Below are 25,578 nucleotides of genomic sequence, written 5' to 3' on the forward strand. Positions count from 1 at the left end.
AGATCAGTCTGGCAGAATCCCTCCTGCCATTGACCAGCTGTGTGTCCTGGAGCCTTGATGTCCTCAAAGGGGGGACGCTAGGCTGAGGGCGCTTCTGGGTTGTGAGGTCCGGGTGTGCAGACCTGTGCAGTATCATACACCTTGGAGGACCAGCATAGTACAGAGGGATAGGTCTCTTCCCTTTTAATACAAGTCACAGGCTTTAATGACCCTCAGGTTGAAATTAGAGCCCCCACCCCCACCCCCTTGCCTTACTTCTGGCTTTTACACAAGAATCTGAAGAATGTGATGCTCTATTGCGGACCGGGCAGGCTTCGCAGGCCCTTCCGGGGCTTTGCAGGGCAGCCTTTGTTGTGCTGCAGGACCTGGGGCGTTCCGAATTGGTTGTGGTTGGGAGTCAGAGACAACTCCAGGCTCATTAAATTCCTGGCTGTTTAGGGCGATCTAGACAGCTGGGAGGGGTAAGGGTGGGGAGATAACACTCTTCCACCTCCCGGCACTGTTATCTTAGAGAAAATGGGTTAAAAGTGAGTCTGCTGGAGAGGGTTGGTAGCAGCCAGGAGGGCAGATACTGCTGCTTTGGCCCTGGGCGACTGGAAAGCTTGCGGGTCCGCCTCTGCGCTTTCCCTTCCTGATCCTGGAGCAACTGCTGTTGACAAGGTCCTACGTGGAGCCTTGCCGGATGCTCTGGGTGCATTCGCTGCCTTATTGCACCCCTAGAGGCAGTGGAGCAGAGTGGTTAGGCATGGAAGACCCAGAGCCCCAAGTGAGACCTGCAGGGTACAGACACCAGCAGCTCCTACCTGTGTGCCCTTCAGCAAGTAAGCCTTCTGGCCTTCACTTTCCCAATCTGCAAAACAGGATACCAGTAGAACCTACCTCACAAGGATGCTGTGCGGTACAGTGAGATTCCTGGTGAAAAGCACTCAGAATAAAGTGCAAGTGACCATTATTTAATTGCCAGCAGGGTCCTGGGAGGTGGGCTTTTTCATTCCCATTGTACAGATGAAGAAAGGGAGGTTCAGGACATTTAAGTAATTTGCCAGATTTCCTGAACCAGTGAGGAGAATCCAGTGCTTACCTCCAGGTTGGCCTGACTCTGGAGTATCACATTCGGCCATATCCCAGCATCCTCTGGGGTGCCTGTGTGCAGGCATCTGTGGGTGTGTGTTTGTATATGTGCCTGTCTGTGTGCACAGGTCTCTGTGTGCGTGTCTCTGCACCTCTGTGTGCACAGATCTTTGCACGTGTCTGTGTGCACGTGTATCTGTGTGTGTGCAAGTCTCTATGCACACATCTTGGAGTGGGAAGGGGAGGAGGGTGCCTGGGGCTGTGTCCAGGGCAGGATGGCGTGGCCCAAATCTGGCAGCTCTCTAGGGCAGGGGCTACTGCTGCTTCCTTCTCTCATATGCAGCTAACAGCTTTGGCCACTTTCAAACCAGACTGTGGCCTGGGCAAAGGAGCGCTGCTTGGTGGGTGGTAAGGTAAGCGGTAGTCACGTTTCTGGGGAAGGACGTGGTAAGGTCGTCCTGCCGGCCAGGCTCTCTGCTCAAGGACACTGGGGTTGGCCAGCCTTTCAGACAAGGGTGCTGCTGTAACCCAGTCTAGGAGTGATAAGTTAATTTTTCTGTAAAGTATGAAATAAGTGGATTTCATCCTCACTTGTATTTGATCATTTCCCCCGGGGAATGCAAGAGGCTCTGGGATGCTTCTCTGGAAAGCTTGGCACTGCCTGCCATGCCTTCTATGTGCCCAGGGCTGGCTGTGTGCTGGCTCAGCCGAGAACCGGACTAAGGGATGGAAATGTAGGGAGGAGAGACCGTTCACCCTTCAGTTTTGGGCTTCTTGTTCCTGGAGTCCAGGGCACCCTAGAGCAGCGCAGAAGAGTCAGCCTCCCTCCCGTGCCACGTGGACTCTCACTATTGGGCTATTCTGCCCACAGCTTTGCTTCCTCAGTGAGATCCTCCTTAACCCTCCGGAGGGTGACGAAGAGATCTCGCCTCAAGTCTTTGTTCATGTTGCCTTGGTAGAAAAGGAGGCCACTCTAGTGCCCCGTTACCTTTGAGCTTGTGACCAGGGGACTCCTAGAAGTCCGTGCACCGCACTGCAGAGTCTCTGCGAGCCCCCTACCGTGGTATGCAAGGCATTCACCACCTCTCACAAGTTCTCAAAGGGGTCCTTGACCACTGACCTAGACAAATAGAAGCTTTGGGTTTTCCATCTGTAGAGTGCGCACACGTGTGAGTGTCGCGTAACAGATGCAGCCCGGGGGCCGTTAGGATCAGGACGAGAGTTTGTTCTAGTCTAGGCTGTGCCACCCCAGGGGTAGGAGTATGTGGGGATCACCTTCCTGGGGCTCATCACTGTAGCTCCAGCACAGTGGCCTTCCCCTCCCTGATGATCCTTCTTGCATGTAAGCCTTTAGAACACCATCTCTTCTGGGTATTTCTTCCGTGTGGGGCTGGGCCTGGAGATGGGAGGGGCGATGTTTCTGATGCCAGACTTGATCTCTTGTTACTTTGGATGCTGAGGAAGGTGGGCTCTTCTTTCGTTCTTGTGCTCTTGCACCTGCACGTCGGCAAGGATGTTCCTGGGAAGCCCTGTACCTAGGCAAGTCACTTAGCCTCCCTGAGCCTCTGAGGTGCTCTCCTTTTTTAGGGGGAGGGGCAGCATGACCCTTCACTTTGCTGAGGATGGCGGGATCAAATGATGTCAGTGTCACGAGATGAATGTGTCAGGTGATCGGGTAGCTACAGCTGCCTCTCACCTGCCTGGAGTAGGATGCTCCCCCCGACCCCCCACCCCTCACTGAGTTTCCCTTTGGCTTTGGACTTGAGTTTCTGCTTGGCCTGACTGTGTGATCTTGGGCAGATTGTTTGAGCCTCCGCTTCCTAGCGTAGATAAGTCAGGGTGGTGCTTTTCAAAAACTTTCAAGTGAGATTCATTGGTGAAGTGAGTGGCAACCAGTTTGTTTGTTTGTTTATTTATTTTTGAGATGGAGTCTCGCTCTGTCACCCAGGCTGGAGTGCAGTGGAGGATCTTGGCTCATTGCAAATTCCGCCTCCTGGGTTCAAGTGATTCTTTTGCCTCAGCCTCCCAAATAGCTGGGATTACAGGTGCCCACCACCACGCCTGGCTAATTTTTGTATTTTTAGTAGAAACGGGGTTTTGCCATGTTGGCCAGGCTGTCTTGAACTCCTGACCTCAGGTGATCCACCCGCCTTGGCCTCCCAAAGTGCTGGAATTACAGGCGTGAGCCACCATTCCCGGCCGGCAACCAGTATGTTTAGACTTGAATGGAAAAGAGTCAGAGTGAATAGCATGTGTATGTCACATTGTGACAGTTTTGTTGGACATGTTTGTATTTGTGACAAAAAGTTTTTGAATTAAAGTTAAAAAAAAAGGCCGGGTGCAGTGGCTTATTTTGGAAGGCCGAGGTGGGCAAATCACTTGAGGTCAGGGGTTCGAGACTAGCCTGGCCAGCGTGGTGAAACTCCGTCTCTACTAAAAATACAAAAATTAGCTGGGTGCGGTGGCACATGCCTGTAATCCCAGCTACTTGGGAGGCTGAGGCAGGAGAAATGCTTGAACCCAGGAGGTGGAGGTTGCAGTGAGCCAAGGTCGTGCCACCACACTCCAGCCTGGGCGACAGTGAGACTCTGTCTCAAAAAAAATAAAATAAAATAAAAATAAAAATTATAGCTTGAGATGAATGTTGGGGCCCCAAGCATGAGATGCCCTGGCGCCTCTGGCAGCCCTGACTTAGGGTGGTTCCTGCCTCCAGGCCTGAGCTGAGCTGCGTGTTCAGCCAGGGCTGTAAAGGGAGCCCCTTGCCAGATCAGACTCTTTAACTAAAGGGCTTAACAAAATTCTGGGAAATGAGCTACATTCCTGGGGTGGAATAAATCATGTCGAGTTGGGTTAGGCAGGATGTGACTTCAAACCCTCGAAGTGGGCTGTGTGAGGGCAGCTGTGTGAGGGCAGCGTCTGTAACTGACTCATTGTGAGCTCAGTGGCGACACAAGCTGTCTTGAGAGGACGCAAAGATCACGGGGGAGGGGCTGGTGTGCGGGGCTGCCCCGAGCCCAGCTCTGGGAGCTTATTTTGTCCTCACAGTGGCTCTGTGAGTTAGACGGTACTCTGATCCAATGCAGAAGGGGCTGATGGGGTGGGGGTGGGGGTGGGGGCTGTCAGCTAGACCCGCTGGGGCTCCCTGTAGCTGTCCGTGGGGGTAGCTGGGATCAGCTCCATTTTACAGGTGGAGAAACTGAGGCTTGGGGCCCAAGTCAAGCTGGCAAAGTTTGTTAGTTAAGTGGTGGCTCTTGCCTTGCACATGCAGCCCGTCTACCTCCTGGCTGCGGCTCGTCCTCAGATGTCTTCTGTGAAGGTTGTAAGTGAATAATCACCATTAGCAGGTCCCTCTCCTTTTGAAGTCCATGATCAGAGTCCACTGCAATGACCACTTGATCAATTCAGGAAGATTGTTGCTGATCCCTGGCCAATGATGTGTCTCTCGGAAACAAAATCAAGATTAGTGTACGGCAGATATAGTTATCAGTGAGGCAGATGATGGGACGGAGGGTGAGGGCCCTGGATGGCTACAGAGAAGCTATGGCCTGTTGTGGGTGGCCCTTGTTGTCTGTCCTCAGGGGAGACCTGAGCCACACGATAGTCATGCCTCTATTTGGACAATAAGATGGAAGACGATATTGGACTTAACATCAGGCACTTAAGAATGAGTGACACAGATTTGACTGGACTTGGTCCCTGGAGACTGGACCTTTGGGAAGATGGGAACCTCTCCCATGACTTTACTTCAGCACCTCCCATATGTGGGGCACTGGGGATGCAGTGGTGACCCGATCTCTGCCTTGGAGCCCTCAGCCCCGCAGGACTAGAGGTGAAATGGCTACTGGAGGGAAGTGGCTTCTCATTCACTTTTTTTGTGTTATTTAAATATCACTCAGAGGATAACAAGCTGCTGAAGATCTGACGGGTTCTAGGCTGGGCGACCTTCAAAAGGGGTCTTCTGTTTCTGGTCTCCGGTTGCACTTCTCAGCAGTCGTGATGTGGACTCAGAAAGCCCTCATGCTGCACTTTCCCACTGAGACGGGGGCCATATAATTACATCTTCTGAGTATGGTTATTTTTCTGCATTGGGTTTCGGCAAACTGTGCTCACATGCTTGAGGAAAGAAAAACCATTCTATCAGCAGAAGCTAAGGGAAGGAATAACTTTGCTGCAGGAATCTGAAGGGTTCAAGTTGCCCCTCCTGGGGGTGTGGGAAGCCTCCAGCCAGCTGGGGAGATACCATCTGGAGGGGGACCCACTTGGTGTGCTCGGTGAACTCAACCAAACCCTTCCCCTGTCAGCCATTTCCAACCTGGGGGCGAGTCAGAGGGGATCATCTGCCCCTCACTGTTTAGGAGGGGACGCCCCCACCGTACCTGAAACAATTTGCTTTTCTTTGCAGTTTCTCCTGGGTGGCTGAGAGAAAGCTCATTATTGAGTAGGTAAGGCACAGGCGTGATGTCACTGTGCAAATATTGAACCAATTAAAAGCAAAGCCAAGGGCCCAGTGTAGATGACTTATCTGTAGATCCAGCCCCAGGTCTGTCTGCCTGACCTCTTAACGTGGGGCAAAAGCTGCTTAACCTGTTTCCTCCTCTCTTTCCTTCCTTCCCTTCTTTCCTCCTTCTTCCCTCCCTCCCTCCGTCTCTCCCTCCAGCTACCCTTGGAGTGGTCATTCTCTTGGACTGCCAGGTTCCCAGAAAATACTTGTAAGCATTTTGAGCAATTCAGTTATTTTCAACAAGCATTGATGCTCCTCTGCAGCACCCTGGGCAAGAGCAAGAGGGGTGGGGAGACAGTCCCTGCCTCTAGAGAGTTCTTTTTTTTTTTTTTTTTTTTTTTTTTTGAGATGGAGTCTCGCTCTGTCGCCCAGCTGGAGTGCAGTGGTGCGATCTCGGCTCACTACAACCTCTGCCTCCTGGGTTTAAGCAATTCTGCTGCCTCAGTCTCCTGAGTAGCTGGGATTACAGGCGCCTGCCACCACGCCCAGCTAATTTTTGTATTTTTAGTAGAGATGGGTTTTACCACGTTGGTCAGGCTGGTCTCGAACCTCTGACCTTGTGATCCACCTGCCTCGGCCTCCCAAAGTGCTGGGATTACAGGCCTGAGCCACCGCACCTGGCCACCTCTAAAGAGTTCTAAGAGACATTGGAGGACACGGGCAGTGAAGCCATGGTTCTGGTGTAAGGCAGATTGTGCTGGGCCTGTCGGGGAGGAGGGAGAAGGATGAGTAATTCATACTAGGGTAATTCATACTGTGAGAAATTCATACTAGGAGAGGCTGCCTGGGGGAGATGGCATGTCCACTTGGTTTTGGGGACTCTCAGTCTGTGGAGAATTAGGGAGATGGGCCCTCCAGCTTGTCTCTGGGTGACAGCTGAAGCAAAGGCTGCTCTGGGGAGTGTGCTCTGGTGACTGGAACGGAGGGTTCTAGCAGGGGACAAGAGAGGTGTGGCTGGAAAGATGGTCGAGAGGCACTGGTGGAAGGAGTTGGGGTGGGGTTATAAATGCTGTGGGAGGCACGTTTCTATCCATGCTGGGTGGGCTGTCATTCTGGGGTGATGGCAGGGCTGGCCTCAAGCTTTTGCTGCTTTCTGCCCTGGCTCACTGGTTGATTGACTTATTCATTAAGAAATGGTTTCAGGGCCGGGCGCGGTGGCTCAAGCCTGTAATCCCAGCACTTTGGGAGGCCGAGACGGGCGGATCACGAGGTCAGGAGATCGAGACCATCCTGGCTAACACGGTGAAACCCCGTCTCTACTAAAAAATACAAAAAACTAGCCGGGCGAGGTGGCGGGCGCCTGTAGTCCCAGCTACTCGGGAGGCTGAGACAGGAGAATGGCGTAAACCCGGGAGGCGGAGCTTGCAGTGAGCCGAGATCACGCCACTGCACTCCAGCCTGGGTGACAGAGCCAGACTCCGTCTCAAAAAAAAAAAAAAAAAAAAAAAAAAGAAATGGTTTCAGGCCGGGTGTGGTGGCCCACGCCTGTAATCCCAGCACTTTGGGAGGCTGAGGCAGCTGGATCACTTGAGGTCAGGAGTTCAAGACCATCCTGGCCAACATGGTGAAACCCCGTCTCTACTACAAATACAAAAATTAGCCGAGCGTGCTGGCACACGCCTGTAGTCCCAGCTGAGGCGGGAAAATCACTTGAATCCAGGAGGCAGAGGTGCAGTGAGCCAAGATCGTGCCACTGCACTCCAGCCCGGGCAACAGAGCGACTCAGAAATGGTTTCTGTGCTGAGGACCCAAAGCTATGTCTCTGTGGTCCTGAGGTTGGTATCTTACTGGAGGACACCCAGTTGGACACTTTATTGTGTAGTCTATGTGACACATCCTGCATGAGATCTGTGCCCAAGATGCTTTGGAAACGCTGGCCCTGTAGCTCCTGGGATTCCTGGGCTACTTCTCACTGTTGTAGGACGGTGATTTCAGGACTCTCCTCGAGCCAGGCTCTTTGGAGTAGGAGATGAGAGGGTGAAATCTGTGTCTGCACTTGTCCCTCTCGTGTCATTTAATCACTCTCCATCTAGCCTGGTCAGGGAACTGTCTTTTCTTCTCTTAGATTGGAAGCTCCCTTATTGCAAGTCCCCAGTACTTTCTAACCACTGACTTCTCACTGCCCCCTCCGTGCAGGTAAGGGAGGATGATTTCTTTTTTTTTTATTTTTGAGGTGGAGTCTTGCTCTGTCCCCCAGGCTGGAGTGCAGTGGCACGATCTTGGCTCACTGCAACCTCCGCCTCCTGGGTTCAAGCAATTCTCAGCCTCAGCCTCCCGAGTAGCTGAGATTATAGGCGCCCACCACCATGCCCGGCTAATTTTTGTATTTTTAGTAGAGATAGGGTTTCACCATCTTGGCCAGGCTGGTCTTAAACTCCTGCCCTCGTGATCTACCTGCCTTGCCCTCCCAAAGTGCTGGGATTACAGGTGTGAGCCACTGTGCACCCACAGCCAATTACTTTATTTATTTATTTATTTTGAGACGGAGTCTCGCGCTGTCGCCCAGGCTGGAGTGCAGTGGTGTGATCTCGGCTAACTGCAAGCTCCACCTGAGTTCTCGCCATTCTCCTGCCTCAGCCTCCTGAGTAGCTAGGACTACAGGCGCCCGCCACCACGCCTGGCTAATTTTTTGTATTTTGTTTAGTAGAGATGGGGTTTCACCGTGTTAGCCAGGATGGTCTCTATCTCCTGACCTCGTGATCCACCCGCCTCGGCCTCCCAAAGTTCTGGGATTATAGGCATGAGCCACCGCGCCCAACCAATTACTTGAAAATACAAATCTGATGATGTCACCTCTGCTCCTCCCCCACTATCCCTAGAATAAAGTCCACATTCCTAAATGGCCGATAAGATCCTGGGTTAGCTGCCCCAGTTTATCCCCTCCAGCCTGTCCCAGGCTACTGCCCCCACCCTTTCCCATGCAGGAAGAGGGAATCTATGTACCACCTTCTGGTGTCTGGTGTCATTTTTTAAAAAATAAATTGTTCATTTAATTTTTAAGGTGACAAAAATTGTTTATATCCATCGTGTACAACATGATTTGAAATACATACTGGTGGTATTTTTGGTAGTCTGTGTTTCCTTGGGTACCAGGCAAAGTGAAAGTGACCACAGGCCCTCCCTTGGACAGGCAAATGCTGTCATCTTTCAGTGTTCCCTGGACTTTCAGCAATCACCTGAGCCCCCCTCCGTGCCCACTTCGAGGAGGCAAAGGCAGAGCTGGCAGACAGGGCAGGCTCTGAGGCCCGGGCACTAAGTCCCTCTCTGGTTTTCTTATCTGCTAAGCATCAGCACAGGCTTGGGTTGGAATACTGCTAATGGAAACAAGTTCCAGCTTCTTCTGTAAGCAAACAGCATTCCTGAGGTGGGAAGGGAAGGGGGGCCCACCCGCAGTCCTCAGCTCCTACCTCCTGGGCCCTGGGCAGCTGGGAGGAGCCCCTCACCCCTTGTTAGCCTAGGGAGAGTGAGGGCCTAGGTCGAGGCTGCTGTAGGTTAGCCCTGAGTGACAGAGGAGCCACTTTGCTGACCTAGCCTGTAGATAACTGCTCTGACAGCCCTGGTGTGTATTGCAGAGAGTGGGCTTGTGCATACCTGTGAGCAGACAGGACATGTTGCAGGTGGGAAAGTGAGGCCTGGGTGGTGCCTGCAGGATTGCACAGCTGGTCAGCGCCTCGCCAGACTCAAATCCAGCTCTTCTGCCACAGGCTTTGTACCCATCTCACCAGACCAGCATTTCCCAGACCAGCATGGAGAGAGATTTTTCCTGCAGGATATTCCTGGGATGGAGTTAAGCAGATTTCTTTTTTTCTTTTTTTTTTTTTTGGAGACAGAGTCTCATACTGCTGCCCCGGCTGGAGTGCACCACTGCAAGCTTTGCCTCCCGGGTTTACGCCATTCTCCTGCCTCAGCCTCCTGAGTAGCTGGGACTACAGGCGCTCACCACCACGTCTGGCTAATTTTTTTGTATTTTTTAGTAGAGACGGGGTTTCACCTCATTAGCCAGGACGGTCTCTGTCTCCTGACCTCGTGATCCGCCTACCTCGGCCTCCCAAAGTGCTGGGATTACAGGTGTGAGCCACCGCGCCCGGCCGAAGTTAAGCAGATTTCTTTTTGCAGGCTGCTTCCTACAACCTTTTGTGCATATCGTGATTGCAAGAGGGCCATAGGGAGGCAGCATTCCATCCTTACTCGGCCATGAAACTGTCTTCCCTCTGCAGATTGCTGTCTTTATAGTCACCGTCCCTGAGAGCTGTCCTCTATGGATGGACATAACCTGCAGAAAGAGTCACTAGACTCCTGGAAACTGATTTGCAGAGGGCCCAGGTGTCATTCCTAGGAAGAGTGGGGATTAAATAGCTCAGGATCACAAGATAGAGGAATTGGGAGGGGAATTCCTATCATGCCATTCTCCGCTGGGAACTCGAGCTACAACTCTTTTTTTTTCCCCCTTCATTCTAAAGCTAGGAAATTGAGGTGCTGACAGCTTCAAGGTCACAGGAATTGTGAGTAGGGGACCTGGGACTCCAACTCAGGTCTGTCTGGCCCCAAAGCCATAAACCCCATCATGGTGCATTACAAGCATTTATCTTGAGATTTGCAGAACCAGGACCTCACATGGCTGTGGTTTTTCCACCCTTCCGTCTCTCAGTTCTGAGTTGATACCAAAGGTCGATGTTGCCAGCACCTACTTGATAGATGGAGGCGTAGCCTTCCAGGAGGGCACACGACCTTCTCATGGCATCCTATCAAGAGCAGGGGCCATGCCAGCCAAGATTCTTTCTGGTTTGTTGGACTGGTAGTAGGCGGTAGGTGCCTCTACATTTAATCAGGGGGTGCTAGAAGGTTCTAGAAAACAGAGATGGTTGAAGTATATGCAAAACCAATAAATTATCTTCAGTCCTATTTCTGTTTGTAGATTGAAAGCTCCAATATGCATTCTTTCCCTTTTTGTTTTGAGGATATAAAAATTAGTTCGTAAATGGTTTGGTGTTTGTAACAAATTAGGTGGCCGTAACCCTCATGTGTGTGTGGTTTCAACTTGGCTCTCCTGTTACCTTCAGCTCTCCAGCCCTGGCCCTCTTTGCACAGCCACAGCCCAAGGGGATTTTCCAGCCTCTTGGGACCTTCCCCGTTAAGTCTTTCTTGCTCATTTTGGCCTTGTTCCTCATCCATTCATTCAGGACACTTTAACTGAGCACCTGCTCTGGGCCCCGCATTGTGCTAGACATTTGGAATTGATGAATGAGACCAATTTCCTGTCCTCAAATAAAACTACAAATAGTGAGTATTTAGCTGTTTGGTTACGGTGGAACAAGTACAGAGCACAGATGAGAGGGACATATAAATGACACGTCTTTCTGCTGCAAAAAGTCTTTAGAGAAGGGAGTGTTTGAGCTGAGATCTCCGAGAGGGTTCCTAGTACAAAGGACACTTCTCTGGCTTCTTTGAAGGCCTGGAGGCCTGAGCGGAGTGTAATGTGAATGGAATTGATTATATGCCGCTGGGGACAACTGTGGCAGAAAGGAAGGGCAGGGGTAAGATGAACAGGTGGGGTCCTAGAGGGCTTGCTTACCATGCAGAGAAGATTAGACTTTATTCTGGAGAAGGTGTGGAGCTGTTGAACCATTCTGAACTGACCAAGTAATATCGATGAAATAGGAAGTCACATAAATAGGAATTTGAATTTGTGAGTCATCAGAAAGGAGTTCTGTAGAAGTGGCAGGGGAGGCTAGGAGGGAGGCACTGGGAGCAGCCCAGAAGGGAGGGCTTGTGGGCCTGGACTGGAACAGGGCACGGGCCGTAGTGTTGGCAGCGGGCTAGGGAGGAGTTTACGATGACTGTCTTGGGTGGCCAGATGGACAGTGTCTCCCAGAGATGGACACCCAGAAGAGGGTATGGGTCTGGGGAGAGAAGGTGGGGGAGTTCAGGTGTGACGGTGTGTCCTCCAGGTGGAGATGGCTCGTTGGTAGGTGTTTAAATATATTTATTAATATATGAAGGGGAGTGGGGGAGAGCTCTGGGCGGGAAATAATCCGGGTATCCCAGTAGTGGAAGCCATGGATTTCCTGGGTCTAATCCAGATTGATTTGCCAAAAGTATTCAACAAATAGCATTTGGGCTTGGTGCGGTGGCTCACACCTATAATCCTACCACTTTGGGAGGTCGAGGTGGGTGGATTGCCTGAGCTCAGGAGTTCAAGGCCAGCCTGGCCAATATGGCGAAACCCCATCTCTACTAAAATACAAAAAATTAGCCGGGCGCGGTGGTGTGCACCTGTCATCCCAGCTACTCGGGAGGCTGAGGCAGGAGAATTGCTTGAACCCGGGAGGTGGAGGTTGCAGTGAACCGAGATCATGCCACTGCACTCCAGCCTGGGCAACAGAGAGAGACTCTGTCTCAAAAAAAAAAAAAGCATTTGGTGGGATTCCCAGGGTGGGGTGAGCTGGCACAGCCATGTCAACAACTCCCACCCCCGACCTCCAAAATGTGGCTTCTGCTTGTCTTCCGTTAATCATCTGGATCCTTTGATGCTGGTGACTTTGCTTACGAGTCGCAGGCTGAGCTGCCGTGTTGGAGGTTCTGAAGGTGCTTCTTGCCTGCCTGGGGAGGCACATCAGTCTCTTCTGCCTGGTTGATGGGTTTACTTTTAAATTGGCTATTCAGGATCTTTAAAGCACAGTCCAGCAGGTGAATCTAGGTCAGATCTCTTAGAATACATCATGTTACAAGGGCTGTCATTCCTTGGTGACAATGCCATCCGTAATGGCCATTTTTATGGGGTCCTGGGAATCATTTTGCCCTGAGGACTTCTGTTTTGTTAAGGAGATTTGGCCCGTGCACTTAAGAGATGGGGGAGGATGACGACTGAGAGGTCTGGCTTCATAGTGCAGCGTTTGCTTATACAAACCCCTTCAATCAGTGGGCTCAACTGGGGGCAATTTGTCTTCCCCCGCAACCCTCAACTTCCACCTTTGGTGATGTCTGGAGACATATTTGGTTGTCACAACTGGGGACAGGGTGCGACTGGCATCTAGTGGGTAGAGGCCGGGGTGCTGCTCTGCTGCTGAATACCGCACAAGGCACAGGACAGCCCCACCACAAAGGATTCTCTGGCCCTAGATAGCCGTAGTGCTGTGGCATTGTTTTGTATGTGGTTAGTGAGCGACCGTGCCTTCTTTCTGTACGTTGGCCCCCTTTTTTTTTTTTGAGACAGAGTCTTGCTCTGTCGCCCAGGCTGGAGTGCAGTGGCTGGATCTCCGCTCACTGCAAGCTCTGCCTCCCGGGTTTACGCCATTCTCCTGCCTCAGCCTCCCGAGGAGCTGGGACTACAGGCGCCCGCCGCCTCGCCTGGCTCGTTTTTTGTATTTTTTTTAGTAGAGACGGGGTTTCACCGTGTTAGCCAGGATGGTCTCGATCTCCTGACCTCGTGATCCGCCCGTCTCGGCCTCCCAAAGTGCTGGGATTACAGGCATGAGCCACCGCGCCCGGCCCGTTGGCTCTTGCTTTTCTCCCTCAGCCCGGAATACTTTTCCACCATCTCTTCCTTTCCCCGTCAATATCTTACCCATCCTCCAGGACACAGTTTAAATGTCACATCCTCCACGACACTCTCGCTTGAGCGTCCAAGGAATTGTCCTTTTCGCTTTGTTCCCACGGCAAATTGCGTGTTCCCCTCCTCTTCTTCACTGAGTCTGTGGTGGAGCTGGTTGTTGGCGTGGGTCTTCCTCTCTGCATGAATGTTCCACAGTGGTAGGCGTCCTGTCTTGTCGTTATGTGCGTTTAAGGAATACATGCTGCATTAAGCAGCCCTGTGAGGCAGGGAAGGCAGCAGAAAATATTATCTGCATTTACAGTTGAGGCCAGAGAGGTGGCACCGGCCCAAGGCCACAGAGCAAGGAGTTTCGGCTTTCATCCACACGGCAGATCCGTCTAGCGGGTGCTTACTGCCTTTGGGTGTTGGATTCAGCGGTGAACAGGACAGAAGGAAGCCAAGGAACTTGCTTTCTGTCTCCTCTACCACATTGCCCAGGTGGACACTGCATCTAGTTACCTAGACGTGTGCATGCCCGTCCTGCTGCGTGACCTCATTAGAAACCCCTTGGGATCTTTATGCCTTTGTCATGATCTTTTTGCATGTGGATTCTCTATGTATTAGTTGATTGAATAAGTGAATCAAATGAGCTTGAAAAAATCTACATTATTATAGCAGCTGCTTTCAAAGAATCTCTCTTTTTTTTTTTTTGAGATGGAGTCTCACTCTGTTGCCCAGGCTGGAGTGCAGTGGCATGATCTCGGCTCACTGCAACCTCTGCCTCCTGGGTTCAAGCGATTCTCGTGCCTCAGCCTCCCTGGTAGCTGAGATTACAGGCACGTGCCACCACGCCTGGCTAAGTTTTGTATCTTTAGTAGAGACAGGGTTTCACTATTTTTTTTTTTTTTTTTTGAGACTGAGTCTGGCTCTGTCGCCCAGGCTGGAGTGCAGTGGCCGGATCTCAGCTCACTGCAAGCTCCGCCTCCCGGGTTTACGCCATTCTCCTGCCTCAGCCTCCCGAGTAGCTGGGACCACAGGCGCCCGCCACCTCGCCCGGCTAGTTTTTTGTATTTTTCTTTAGTAGAGACGGGGTTTCACCGTGTCAGCCAGGATGGTCTCGATCTCCTGACCTTGTGATCCGCCCGTCTCAGCCTCCCAAAGTGCTGGGATTACAGGCTTGAGCCACCGCGCCCGGCTAGGGTTTCACTATTTTGACGAGGCTGGTCTCAAACTCCTGACCTCAGGTGATCCACTTGCCTCAGCCTCCCAAAGTGCAGGGATTACAGGCATGAGCCACCACGCCTGGCCCAAAGAATCTTTCTTAACAATGGAAGCCAGCTATTTTGACAGTTTTATTTAACTGAAAACCAGCGGCTGCAAGGAGAAAGAGAAAGGACATGTTCAGCTGTGTTCTCCAGGATGGGAGTGGGGAGGGAAACAAACAAACAGAGGGGCTGCTTGCGTACATCAGTGGTGAGGCTGGAATAGGGCTTTCAGTGTCTGGGCTGAGGCCGCTGGGGTGTCTGAACTGAAACCTTGGCATGCCCAGGGCCATTGGAGATTGGTTAGGTTAACTCCCGGCAGACTGGGCACAGAGAACTCAAATGGCTCACCCAAGGTCACACCCCCACCTTCTTAGCCCCCAGCAATTTAGGTTGGAAGGATGGAGTCCCTTGTGCAAGCCAGCATGGGAAGATGGGGTTTACAGCTTTGAGGTGGCATTATTAAAGTCTGCTTAATTAATAAGGGGGGTTCTCTGTTTGCTTCTTGTAGCCCCCTTGACCTCACCAGGAAGGCAGCTAAAGGGGAAATGGAGCAGGGAATTGAAGCCACACGGGGCTGAGTCTGACCCTAGGTTTTGTGCCTTGTCTGAGCCCCATTTCCCCCACCTGTAAAATGAGTATATATGTGCCTCATGAAATTATTGCAAGGATTGAGTGAGAACACACAGCGCTTACTAGCAGGCCCTCGGTCTATGCAGCTTTGTGATGAAGGTGATGACTTGGACGCTCCCAGCCTAGAACTTGGCCCATGGAAAGGTTTACATCAGCCCTCATTGTCTGGGAGTGGAAATGCTCTCAACGTTTCGACCAAAGATCCGAGAGTAGAATAAATTCTGTCTTTAAGGTGCTAGCTGTTCATTTTCCAGACAAACCCACAAATAAGTAAAAAGAGAAACGGAGGGAGAGAGGGAGGGAGAGGATTCTCTGGGAAAACAGGGAGAAATAAAAGATCCATATGGATGTTTGCGGGGAAGGGGAGAAGGCAAATAATTGAGGCATTACATTTTGGGTTGAAAGAAGATGTTTTTGGTCAACCTATTTACTTTCAGTTTCATCATTTCCTGAGAGTCCTGATTTAGCCTCTGGTTGTGTCCTGCTCGATTATGGCCTAAAAAGGCAACTGCTTGGGTTTCTTGGAGTTGGACTGGCACCCGCAGGAAGCCGGCAGGAAGGAAAGCGCTGGGGGATGGCCTCAGCCAGATCCAGTCTCATCTCCAGGGGCGAGAGCTGCTTGCTTCCTTCTGAACCTCTTGCTGGCCTGCCCATTCCCACAGGAGCTCGGGACTTTCTGAGCCCTGGAGATCTTTCCTCTGTGTGTGTGTGTGTGTGTGTGTGTGTGTGTGTGTGTGTGTGTGTGTGTGTTTTAGTGGTTGAGGATGCTGGTTGGTTGCTTTCACATGTACATCCTGCTCAAATGGCAGTGCACATCGATTCAACCCTTTTCGAAAACAACTGGATGGGACATCCCAGGACTGTAGAAATGTTTGTATGTTCTTTGCTCCTGTAACTCCACTTCTGGGAATGTGTCTGAAGGTGATGGTACACTAAGGCCGGCCGTGGTGGCTCACGCCTGTAAGCCCAGCACTTTGGGAGGCCAAGGCAGGCAGATCACCGGAGGTCAGGAGTTCAAGACCAGCCTGGCCAACATGGTGAAACCCCATTTCTACTAAAACTACAAAAATTAGCTGGGCGTGGTGGTGAAAAAACCTTGTAAGTGGTCCTTAAAAAAAAACACACTTGAGAATATGATGCAGCTATTAAATGATGGACATTGAGGCCTTGGAGTCAGGAGTTCTGTGTTCAGGTCCTCATTCCCCCAGCTTGTGTGACTGAGTAGAGTTGCTTTCTCTCAGGGCCACTGCTGCATCATCACCTGTAAAATGGGTTGGATAAAATTGATTAACAAGCAAATCTGAGGCTGGGTGTGGTGGCTCACACCTGTAATCCTAGCACTTTGGGAGGCCAAGGTGGGCGAATCACCTGAAGTCAGGGGTTCGAGACCAGCCTGGCCAATATGGTGAAATCCTGTCTCTACTAAAAATACAAAAAAATTAGCCTGGCGTGGTGGCACACGCCTGTAGTCCCAGCTACTTGGGAGGCTGAGGTGGGAGAATCGCTTGAACCCAGGAGGCGGAGGTTGCAGTGAGCCGAGATCGTACCATTGCACTCCAGCCTGGGTGACAGAGCAAGACTTCATCTCAAAAAAACAAAAACCAAGCAAATCCTCGCCCTACAGGAAAACAGTCATAATAAGTAAGGAAAATACAAAATCTGAAACTCTGTCCTCTGCCTGATAGTTAAAAATCAAGTGTTTCCACGAACCAGGTCCAGAAAGGACCACGCAGAGAAAGAGAAAACTGATTTTGCAAGGAGGGGAAGGGTGGTAGGGGGAGTTTAGGAATTTAGGGGAATATTTTTCTTTTGTTTTCAAAAACCTTTATATTATGGGCAGTTTTAAAAAGTTTTGGCCGGGCTAGTGGCTCATGAGTGTAATCCCAGCACTTTGGGAGTCCAAGGTGGGCGGATCACCTGAGATCAAGAGTTAAAGACCAGCCTGACCTAAAACCCCGCATCTACGAAAAATACAAAAATTAGCCGGCTATGGTGGTGGGCGCCTGTAGTCCCAGCTACTTGGGAGGCTGGGGTTGCAGTGAGCTGAGATCTCGCCACTGCACTACAGCCTGGGCGACAGAGCGAGACTCTGTCTCAAAAAAAGTTTCAAAGAGGCCATTTAGCACAGCCATTTAGCACAGGACAGAGTAGGGAGGAGTGGCTGCACGCTGGCTGCTGTGTTTGATAGACTGCCTCCTGGATATCCTGCTGTCGTGACCCTTACTGAATTTTTAGCAGCTCTTTACTATCCTCCATTCATAAATGAGGCATATGGATTATAGATAAGGTGGTTTAACTCACATGCCTCCTGGAGAGGTCTGAGTATTAACCTGACCGAACACACTTAATACACACACACACCCCCCACGTCCCCAGGGGCACAGGAACCTCCTCATCGGATACGGATGGAAACAGCAGCTCTGCTGCAGCCCTGTGGCTCCCCATCATTGAATGCGGCTAATCCTGCCCAGGTGGGTGAGGGGACTTTCATAGAAACTCCACTATTTATCCTGACCTTTGCGGCTCTTCCTGCTGGTCTAACCCGTGTATTGATCTTGGCGCTGCTGCTAACCCACGTCATTCTAGCAGAATCGCTGAAACCAAATAGCCCTGTCCTTGGCCAGGCTGAGCAGAGCCCAGCCTTGCTTAATGAAAAGTTCTGGGAGGGAGGTGCCCATGCAAGCAGGGGCTGTGACCTTCAGCTGGAGCCTTGGTCTTTGGAGGCGGGGGGTATCCCTGGCAGGATGCATTCTCTCTTGCAAGAACTATGGCTTGGTGGCCAGGCCTCTGCTAGCCTTCGCGTGGACACCACTGACCTGTGACTGTCCCCTGCCCTCCCACCAAGGCCCGAAAGTTGGGCAGGGTGAGGCTCTGAGGGCGGTTGGTTGGGTGGAGTTCCTCCCCGCCAGCTGGTGTGATGTGTGTGACCCTCCAGTGCAGATTTCCAGGGCAGTCTGAGTGCCTGGGCCCTGCAGCCCGAGGGAGGCCATGGGCTGCCGAGAAGCCAGACTACCAGATGGGTTCTTTGCTGTTAGGGTTGGCATTGCTGGGGTGAAGCAGAGTTTGAGGAGGGTCAGAGCTCATTCTGCCATTGCTGATGGGCTGCAAGCTTGCTGCCGACAGTAGCGGGCTGAAGGAGTGAATCTTGAGTTGTAACGTGCCTGCTTTTTGATGGACCACGTGGTCCACACTGGGAAGGCTCACTCAGCCTTCCTGCCTGCCCGATAACATCCGGTAAATATTTGTTGAACACTCTGGAATGCATTCCTCTCCACCCCCCACATCACACTCAGCTCATAGGGACAGTTAGGGCCCAGCTCCAGTGCCGGCCTGGCTTCCAAGGGACCCCAGGCACAAGTGTTCTGGGAGGAGGCCAGGCACAGGGGCCAGGTGTCCCTGGGTTAGCATCCCACTCCATGCCTGGGCTGGGCAACTCTGGACAAGTGACTTGCCCTTTCTGAGTCTTTTTCCTAGTTTATGAATTGGGGAATCTGTTTCCTAGTTTATGAATTATGAATCTTGAGACAGCTCTTTCCCAGGATGGTTACCAGTTAGGTGAGGTGGTGAATAAACGGAGCTTGGTGCTGGGAGGTACTTAGTAACTGTCCCCTGCCCCTTCTGCTCTTGGTAGGAGTCTCATGAGGGGCACTGACGTCCTCAGATGCCTTCATTGGTGGGGTCAGCAGCATACTTAGGATTTTGGGGCATGGGGTTCAAGTGAGTCTCTCTCTGCTATTCATGGAGTTATCCTTCGTGGGTTTGGGGTCTATGAAAAGGCTGAGAACCAGCAGCCCCTGAGACCTGTGTTCTGTGATTGCTGCAAGGTCTTGAGCAGGCAGGGACGCGATGGGGAGACTTTGGGGAGCCTGGGTGCTGGGACGCTAGGGGTGCCTATTGACTAGTTGGTGGTCAGACACATGGTAGGGAGGCAAAGAACAACTAGGATTTACCTGGTGGGGAGAAACCTTGGATTTGCTTGAATGGACTGGCCAGGGTGGAAGTGCAGACAGCTGAAAAAAAGCTGGTGGTGCCCTGGGGACTGCTCCTGGCGTAGACCCTAGACCTCAGACCCGCAGCAAAGACGGGGCGGCCAGGCAGTTCACAGCCACTGTTCCTGTCTTGTTTGCTCTGACTTTCTCTGAGCCTGGCCTGGTCTCAGGGTGGTCCTTGCAGAGTGGATGTAACCCCCTGGTCCCCACAAGGGTCTGTGGGGTTTGCCTGTGTTGGGAATGTCAACAGAGCCACCGGCCGGGGTAGCTGGTGTCGCCGCCAAGCTCTGTTCCTGGGACTTGCATCCCTTCTGGCAAAAGGGAGCCAGCAAACAGGGTTTTTTCCTGGAAAACAGCCCCTCCTGGAGTGAGTCCAGGGGAGCCCCTCGGCCTTGACTGAAAACCGCTAATGAGCCCAGATGAAAAGTTCTGGGCAGCCTAGACTTTTCCTTTTGTTCTTTCCCTCCCATGCCCCTAGCCTCCTTGGGATCCAAGACCCTCTTGGAATCTGGAAGCACGAAAGCCCATGGTATTCCGTATTTGGATCTGGGGACTTTCTGAATTGCAAGGGCCTGAGGGGAGGGGGCTTGATCTCAGAGGGAAAAAAAGCACCTTCCTGATCTTTCTTGATTTCCCGGCGGGAGCTGGGCAGTGAGCTTCTGGGCTGCCTCCTCTGGTGGCCACGAGCTGAGTCTGTTTTACACCATGGTAGCCACCTCAGGTGATCCCAGCCTGCGCCTCTGAGCAGGAAAAACGACTGTGTTAGCCGTGGAAAGGCCACAGGACTGAATGACTATGGAAAAGCCCGTTACATCCAGGGAACTTGTTTCCTCATCTGTAAATTGGTGATAATAATATATACCTTACCTGGTTTACAGAGTTGTTATGACAAAGACCTTTCGAGATAGCGAAATATGTGTGAAAGCATTTCATAAAGTATAAAACCACACAGATCTATACGGCATTATTATTTTATGTCTTTTTTTTGAGACGGAGTTTTGCTCTTGTTGCCCAGGCTGGAGTGCCATGGCACAATCTCGGCTCACCACAACCCTCGCCTCCCAGGTTCAAGTGATTCTCCTGCCTCAGCCTCCCGAGCAGCTAGGATTACAGGCGTGCGCCACCATGCCTGGCTAATTTTGTATTTTTAGTAGAGATGGGGTTCCTCCATGTTGATCAGGCTGGTCTTGAACTCCCGACCTCAGGTGATCCGCCCGTCTTGGCCTCCCAAAGTGCTGGGATTACGGGCCTGAGCCAGCGTCCCCGGCCTATTTTATATCTTCATTTTGCTGATGAGTTTTGAAAAAAGCAAACACACATGAACTTAAGTTCTCTTGGCCCATGAATTGTGAGGGTCACTTTTGACCTTAGTGTCCCCAGAGGGAAGCACTCTTAGCATTCTACATGTTTCTTGGAACCTGGCATCTTTTCTCTTTGCTTTTTTTTGGGCTGTCTTATCAAGATGGAATTCAAATCTGGTGGTAACATATATTGGTGTTTTATTTTCTTCTCTTGTCTTAGTTGACTTCATGAAATAAGAACAAGTTTTTTAAACTGGAAACTTCTGCCATATGGGGTTGTAGTCAGTTGCGTTTTTTTGGCTGATTAGAAACCTGTTTTTGTTGGAAATTCTCCTAAACTGTGTGGCTACTTTGCTACCTTTGTATGTGTAGCATAGCGACTTGAATTGCATCTGTCCTGGAGACTCTTGTTACGTTCATTTGGCACGATAGTTTTCTTGATGGATTTGTTTGATTGTGTATTGACCCTAGGGTGATACACCTTACCTTTAATTGCTAACAAAATCCCTGCTATCAGCCTGTTTCTCTGTTGCCCAGGCTGGAGTGCAGTGATGTGAGCCAGCTTACTGCAACCTCCGCCTCCTGGGTTCAAGCGATTCTCCTGCCTTAACCTCCCGAGTAGCTAGGATGACAGGTGTGCACCACCACACCTGGTTAATTTTTGTATTTTTAGTAGAGATGGGGTTTCGCCATGTTGGCCAGGCTTGTCTTGAACTCCTGACCTCAGGTGATCCGCCTGCCTTGGCCTCCCAAAGTGCTGGGATTAAAGGCATGAGCCACTGTCCTGGACCCAACTTATTTTTTCAGTGATGCACATCTTTATCCCAAAAGTGTGGAGCAAGAAAATTGTACAGCCTGGTTATACAGAGTTTTACTGCGTCTTAATCCTATACAGTTTGCAAAGAGAAGAGGTGTGCGTATGAGTGATCTCGTGTGGCTGATGTAGTTGTATGTAATGTGTTGTCTTTTTCCTCCCCCTTAGGTCCTGGCTGTAAGTCACCATGGCACAGCAAGCTGCCGATAAGTATCTCTATGTGGATAAAAACTTCATCAATAACCCGCTGGCCCAGGCCGACTGGGCTGCCAAGAAGCTGGTATGGGTGCCTTCCGACAAGAGTGGCTTCGAGCCAGCCAGCCTCAAGGAGGAGGTGGGCGAAGAGGCCATCGTGGAGCTGGTGGAGAACGGGAAGAAGGTGAAGGTGAACAAGGATGACATCCAGAAGATGAACCCGCCCAAGTTCTCCAAGGTGGAGGATATGGCGGAGCTCACGTGCCTCAACGAAGCCTCAGTGCTGCACAACCTCAAGGAGCGTTACTACTCAGGGCTTATCTACGTAAGTGGCTGCCCTGGCACCCTGCAGGATGGGTCTGAGGACTCCAAGTGGGGGCGGGCCAGGTCTTCCCATCACCCTCACATGCCTGGGCCCTGGCTCTCTGGTGGAGAAGGGGTCTGGAAGGAGTGCTGGGGTGACATCCTTGGACTTTGACATCTGAACATCCTAGTGGGATGTTCCCATAACATTATTCTTTTCCCTTTGCAGCCAAAAACAAAACAGGAAGCGTGTTTTAGAACATATGTAGGGAGAAGAATATGGCCCTGTCTGAGGGATGCCCACCCACTGGCCTTTGTCCTCAAGTTTTGGTGGAGATATGAAGGTTCAGGTCAATGTTGTAGATTCCTTCTCTTTTTTAATTTTTTAATTTTTTTTTTTTTTTTTTTGAGACAGAGTCTTGCTCTGTTGCCCATGCTGGAGTGCAATGGCGTGATCTTGGCTCACTGTAACCTCCATCTCCCGGGTTCAAGTGATTTTCCTGCCTCAGCCTCCCAAGTAGCTGGAATTACAGGCACCTGCCATAATGCCTGGCTAATTTTTGTATTTTTAATAGAGATGGGGTTTCACCAGGCTGGTCTTGAATGCCTGACCTCAGGTGATCCACCCACCTTGGCCTCCCAAAGTGCTGGGATTACAGGCCTGAGCCACCGCTCCCAGCCTCTTTTTAAAAATTTTAATTATTTTTAATAATATCTTAAAAAATATCTTTTAAAATTTTAATTATTTTAAAAAATATCTTTAAAAATATTTTTTATGGCCGGGCGCGGTGGCTCACACCTGTAATCTCAGCACTTTGGGAGGCCGAGCTGGGCAGATCTCAAGGTCAGGAGATTGAGACTATCCTGGCTAACATGGTGAAACCCCGTCTCTACTAAAAATACAAAAAGAAATTAGCCGGGCATGGTGGCGGGCGCCTGTAGTCCCAGCTACTCAGGAGGCTGAGGCAGGAGAATGGCGTGAACCTGGGAGGCGGAGCTTGCAATGAGCCGAAATCACGCCACTGCACTCCAGCCTGGGCAACAGAGCAAGACCCTATCTAAAAAAAAAAAAAGATATATATATATATTTTAAAATAAAATATCTCATTTAAAATATTTTTTAAGATAAAATATGTTATTTTTAAAAATATTTTAAAAAATAGCTTTATCTCTTTGATTTCTTTCCAATAAGCCTTTTGCACTCTAAAAATGTAGTAGATTCCTTCTAAAGTAGGGAGTGCCATCTCCTGGTTTCCTGCTTTGTTCCTCTTGCGCCACCAGATCCCCTCTCCCTTCACCGTTTGCCCCAAGCCCGTTTTTGGTATCTCTGCCATCTTTTTTTTTTTTTGAGACAGGGTCTTGCTCTGTTGCCCAGACTGGAGTGCAGTGGCATGATCACAGCTCACTGCAGCCTCAAACTCTTAGGCTCAAGCGATCCTGCCACCTCAGCCTCTCTGGTAGCTGGGACTACAGGCCTGTGCCACCACGCCTGGCTAATTTTTTATATTTTTATTAGAGACAGGGTCTCATTATGTTGCCTAGGGCAGGTCTTGAACTCCTGTGCGCAAGTGATTCTTCTGCTTGGGCCTCCCAAAGTGCTCGGATTACAGGCGTGAGCCACTGTGCCTGGCCCATCTTGTTCTTTATGGATGCATGTTGGTGTGGCTTACTTCACTAGGGAGTATACTTTGAGCGGAGGTGAGCCACCAAGAGTAAGACTTGCTCCGGGACTCTGTCCAGCACTTGAGTGCTGGTCCCTTGCCAGGCTTGACCAAGGGGGAGTGTATTGAGAGTCCAGCATGTGCAAAGGGCCAGCACATGCAGCAGATCAGGGGTGTCATTTTCTTTCTTCTGGCAAGAAAGAAATGCAGAAAGACAGCCCATCACCAAGTTAGGAGACAGGGAGATGAGCATTTATGTATCCTGGAGGCAACAGGCTCTGGGATCACAAAGTCCTGTCCAATATCAACCTCAAATTCCTCTGTTCAACTCAAAGATATTTCCTTCTGGTTTTGTCTCCAGTGGGAAAGAAATATCTGCTTGTTATTATTCCTAAAATAGCTCTTTATTTCTTTATGCTGCTCTAGCCACCTTGAACTTTGGGCTGAATAAAACAGTCCTCAAAATGTTTTTGACCTAGAGGAAAAAAGCCATGAAGAGGTTATTATAGGCTGGGCATGGTGGTGCATGCCTGCAATCCCAGGACCTTGGGAGGCCAAGACGAGAGGATTGCTTGAGCTCAGGAGTTTGAGACCAGCCTGAGCAACATGGCGAAACCCCATCTCTACAAAAAATAGAAAAATTAGCTGGGCATAGTGTGGCATGCCTATAGTCCCAGCTACTTGCTAGAGGCTGAGGTGGGAGGATCACTTGAGCCTGGGAGGTCAAGGGTGCAGTCAGCTGAGATTGCACCACTGCACACCAGCCTGGGTAACAGAGTCTCAAATAAAAAAAAGAGAAAAGACTATTATGGCCTTCCCACTTTATAGATGGGAAGACCAACTTTCAGACTGAGGGATTTTGCTCACGATCACATGTGTAATAAAAGGAGGTGGTGGCAGGCTCATTCCATTACAGAGATAGCAGCTCTCAAAGGGTCAGCTGTTTAATTTTCTGTATGATTTCAAAAAGACTTAAGCACATTTCTACGAGGTAGACTCATGCTTCTGAGTGCGCTGCAATGTGCTAAAGCCTTCAGTGGAGCCATGGGGCATTTTATTTGCCCGGAATTCCTGACAAGGACTGCATTTCCTTGTTGATTGCTAAATCAGTCTGTGTCAGTCTGTGACAACGAGGTCCTTGTTTTCTGCCATTGATGCCCACCCTTTGGGGATGAGCCTGGCTCATCAAGGACCTATCAACAAGTAGATATGTGGAACAGTCTCCTTTAAAGCCCAGCCTTCTTTTTTTTTTTTTTTTTTTTGAGACGGAGTCTCTCTCTGTCGCCCAGGCTGGAGCGCAGTGGCCGGATCTCAGCTCACTGCAAGCTCCGCCTCCCAGGTTTACGCCATTCTCCTGCCTCAGCCTCCCGAGTAGCTGGGACTACAGACGCCCGCCACCTCGCCCGGCTAGCTTTTTTTTTTTTTTTGTATTTTTTAGTAGAGACGGGGTTTCACCATGTTAGCCAGGATGGTCTCGATCTCCTGACCTCGTGATCCGCCCGTCTCGGCCTCCCAAAGTGCTGGGATTACCGGCGTGAGCCACTGTACCCGGCCGATAGCAAGGAACTTAAGCAGGGTCACACAGCCAGGTGTTGGCCAGGCTGAGACTGGAACTTGGGTTCCTGATTTTCAGCCCAATTATGTCTCATCTGTTTCTTGATGAGATTATCATGTGGACCAAATTAAAAGCCCCTGTCCCTAAGGAGTATTAACCACTGAAATTCAGACTTAGTGACTTGCAAATAAATGAATGACAGACTGTGCTTTAAGGAAGCACAGTGTCTGTGGCGGTGACATGGGAGCCGCAGCCTCATTGTCTGGGATTGAGAGGTGCTCCTCTTGGCAGGCTTTATAGCTTATGTCACCCCCACTCTGCTGTGCCACTAAGCTAAGACGGCCTCTGCTCGGTAAAGCAGAGCCCTTAAGTGCCACAGTTGGAGCCTCCAGGACCTGGTTCAAATCCCAGTTCTGCCCCGTACTGACCATGAGACATAGCTACATGGAGTCTCACTTTCTCATCTGCAAGGATTCCACGGGAACTTTCTAAAGCGCCCAGCCAGCACCTGGCTCGGGGCAGGGCCTGGGGGCCTGGACTCAGGCTGCTGATGTGTGTTATAAGTGAAAGTAACTCCTGTTCCTCTGCTTAGCTCTTTATTGGTGCCTTTTTAACTTGAGTCTCTTTTGGGATCCACTGGATATGAATTAAAACAAGCGGAGCACCTGAGCCTGCCTGAGCCTGCACAGAGCCTTTCCCTCCCACAAAAGGGAACAGTCATTATTCAGATATATTCAGTGTTAGTGGCTGCGTCTTTCCTCT

At 50.7% G+C, this 25,578-nt stretch overlaps 1 protein-coding gene across 14 annotated transcripts in view; it reads left to right on the forward strand.

The window, feature by feature from the left end:
• Positions 1 to 25,578, forward strand: part of MYH9 (myosin heavy chain 9) — a 106,953-nt gene that overhangs the window by 19,032 nt on the left and 62,343 nt on the right. For all 14 annotated transcript variants that reach the window (XR_013399116.1, XR_013399115.1, XR_013399117.1 and 11 more), the window contains exon 2: positions 21,271 to 21,622. Coding sequence is in view for 5 of the 14 variants with exons in the window: in XM_077949788.1 (XP_077805914.1) it covers positions 21,290 to 21,622 (333 nt within the window). In the remaining 9 variants the exon portion in view is untranslated. The remainder of the gene's footprint in view (positions 1 to 21,270; positions 21,623 to 25,578) is intronic.

Source organism: Macaca mulatta, chromosome 10 (assembly GCF_049350105.2).
Source record: "Macaca mulatta isolate MMU2019108-1 chromosome 10, T2T-MMU8v2.0, whole genome shotgun sequence".
Taxonomy (NCBI): Eukaryota; Metazoa; Chordata; class Mammalia; order Primates; family Cercopithecidae; genus Macaca; species Macaca mulatta.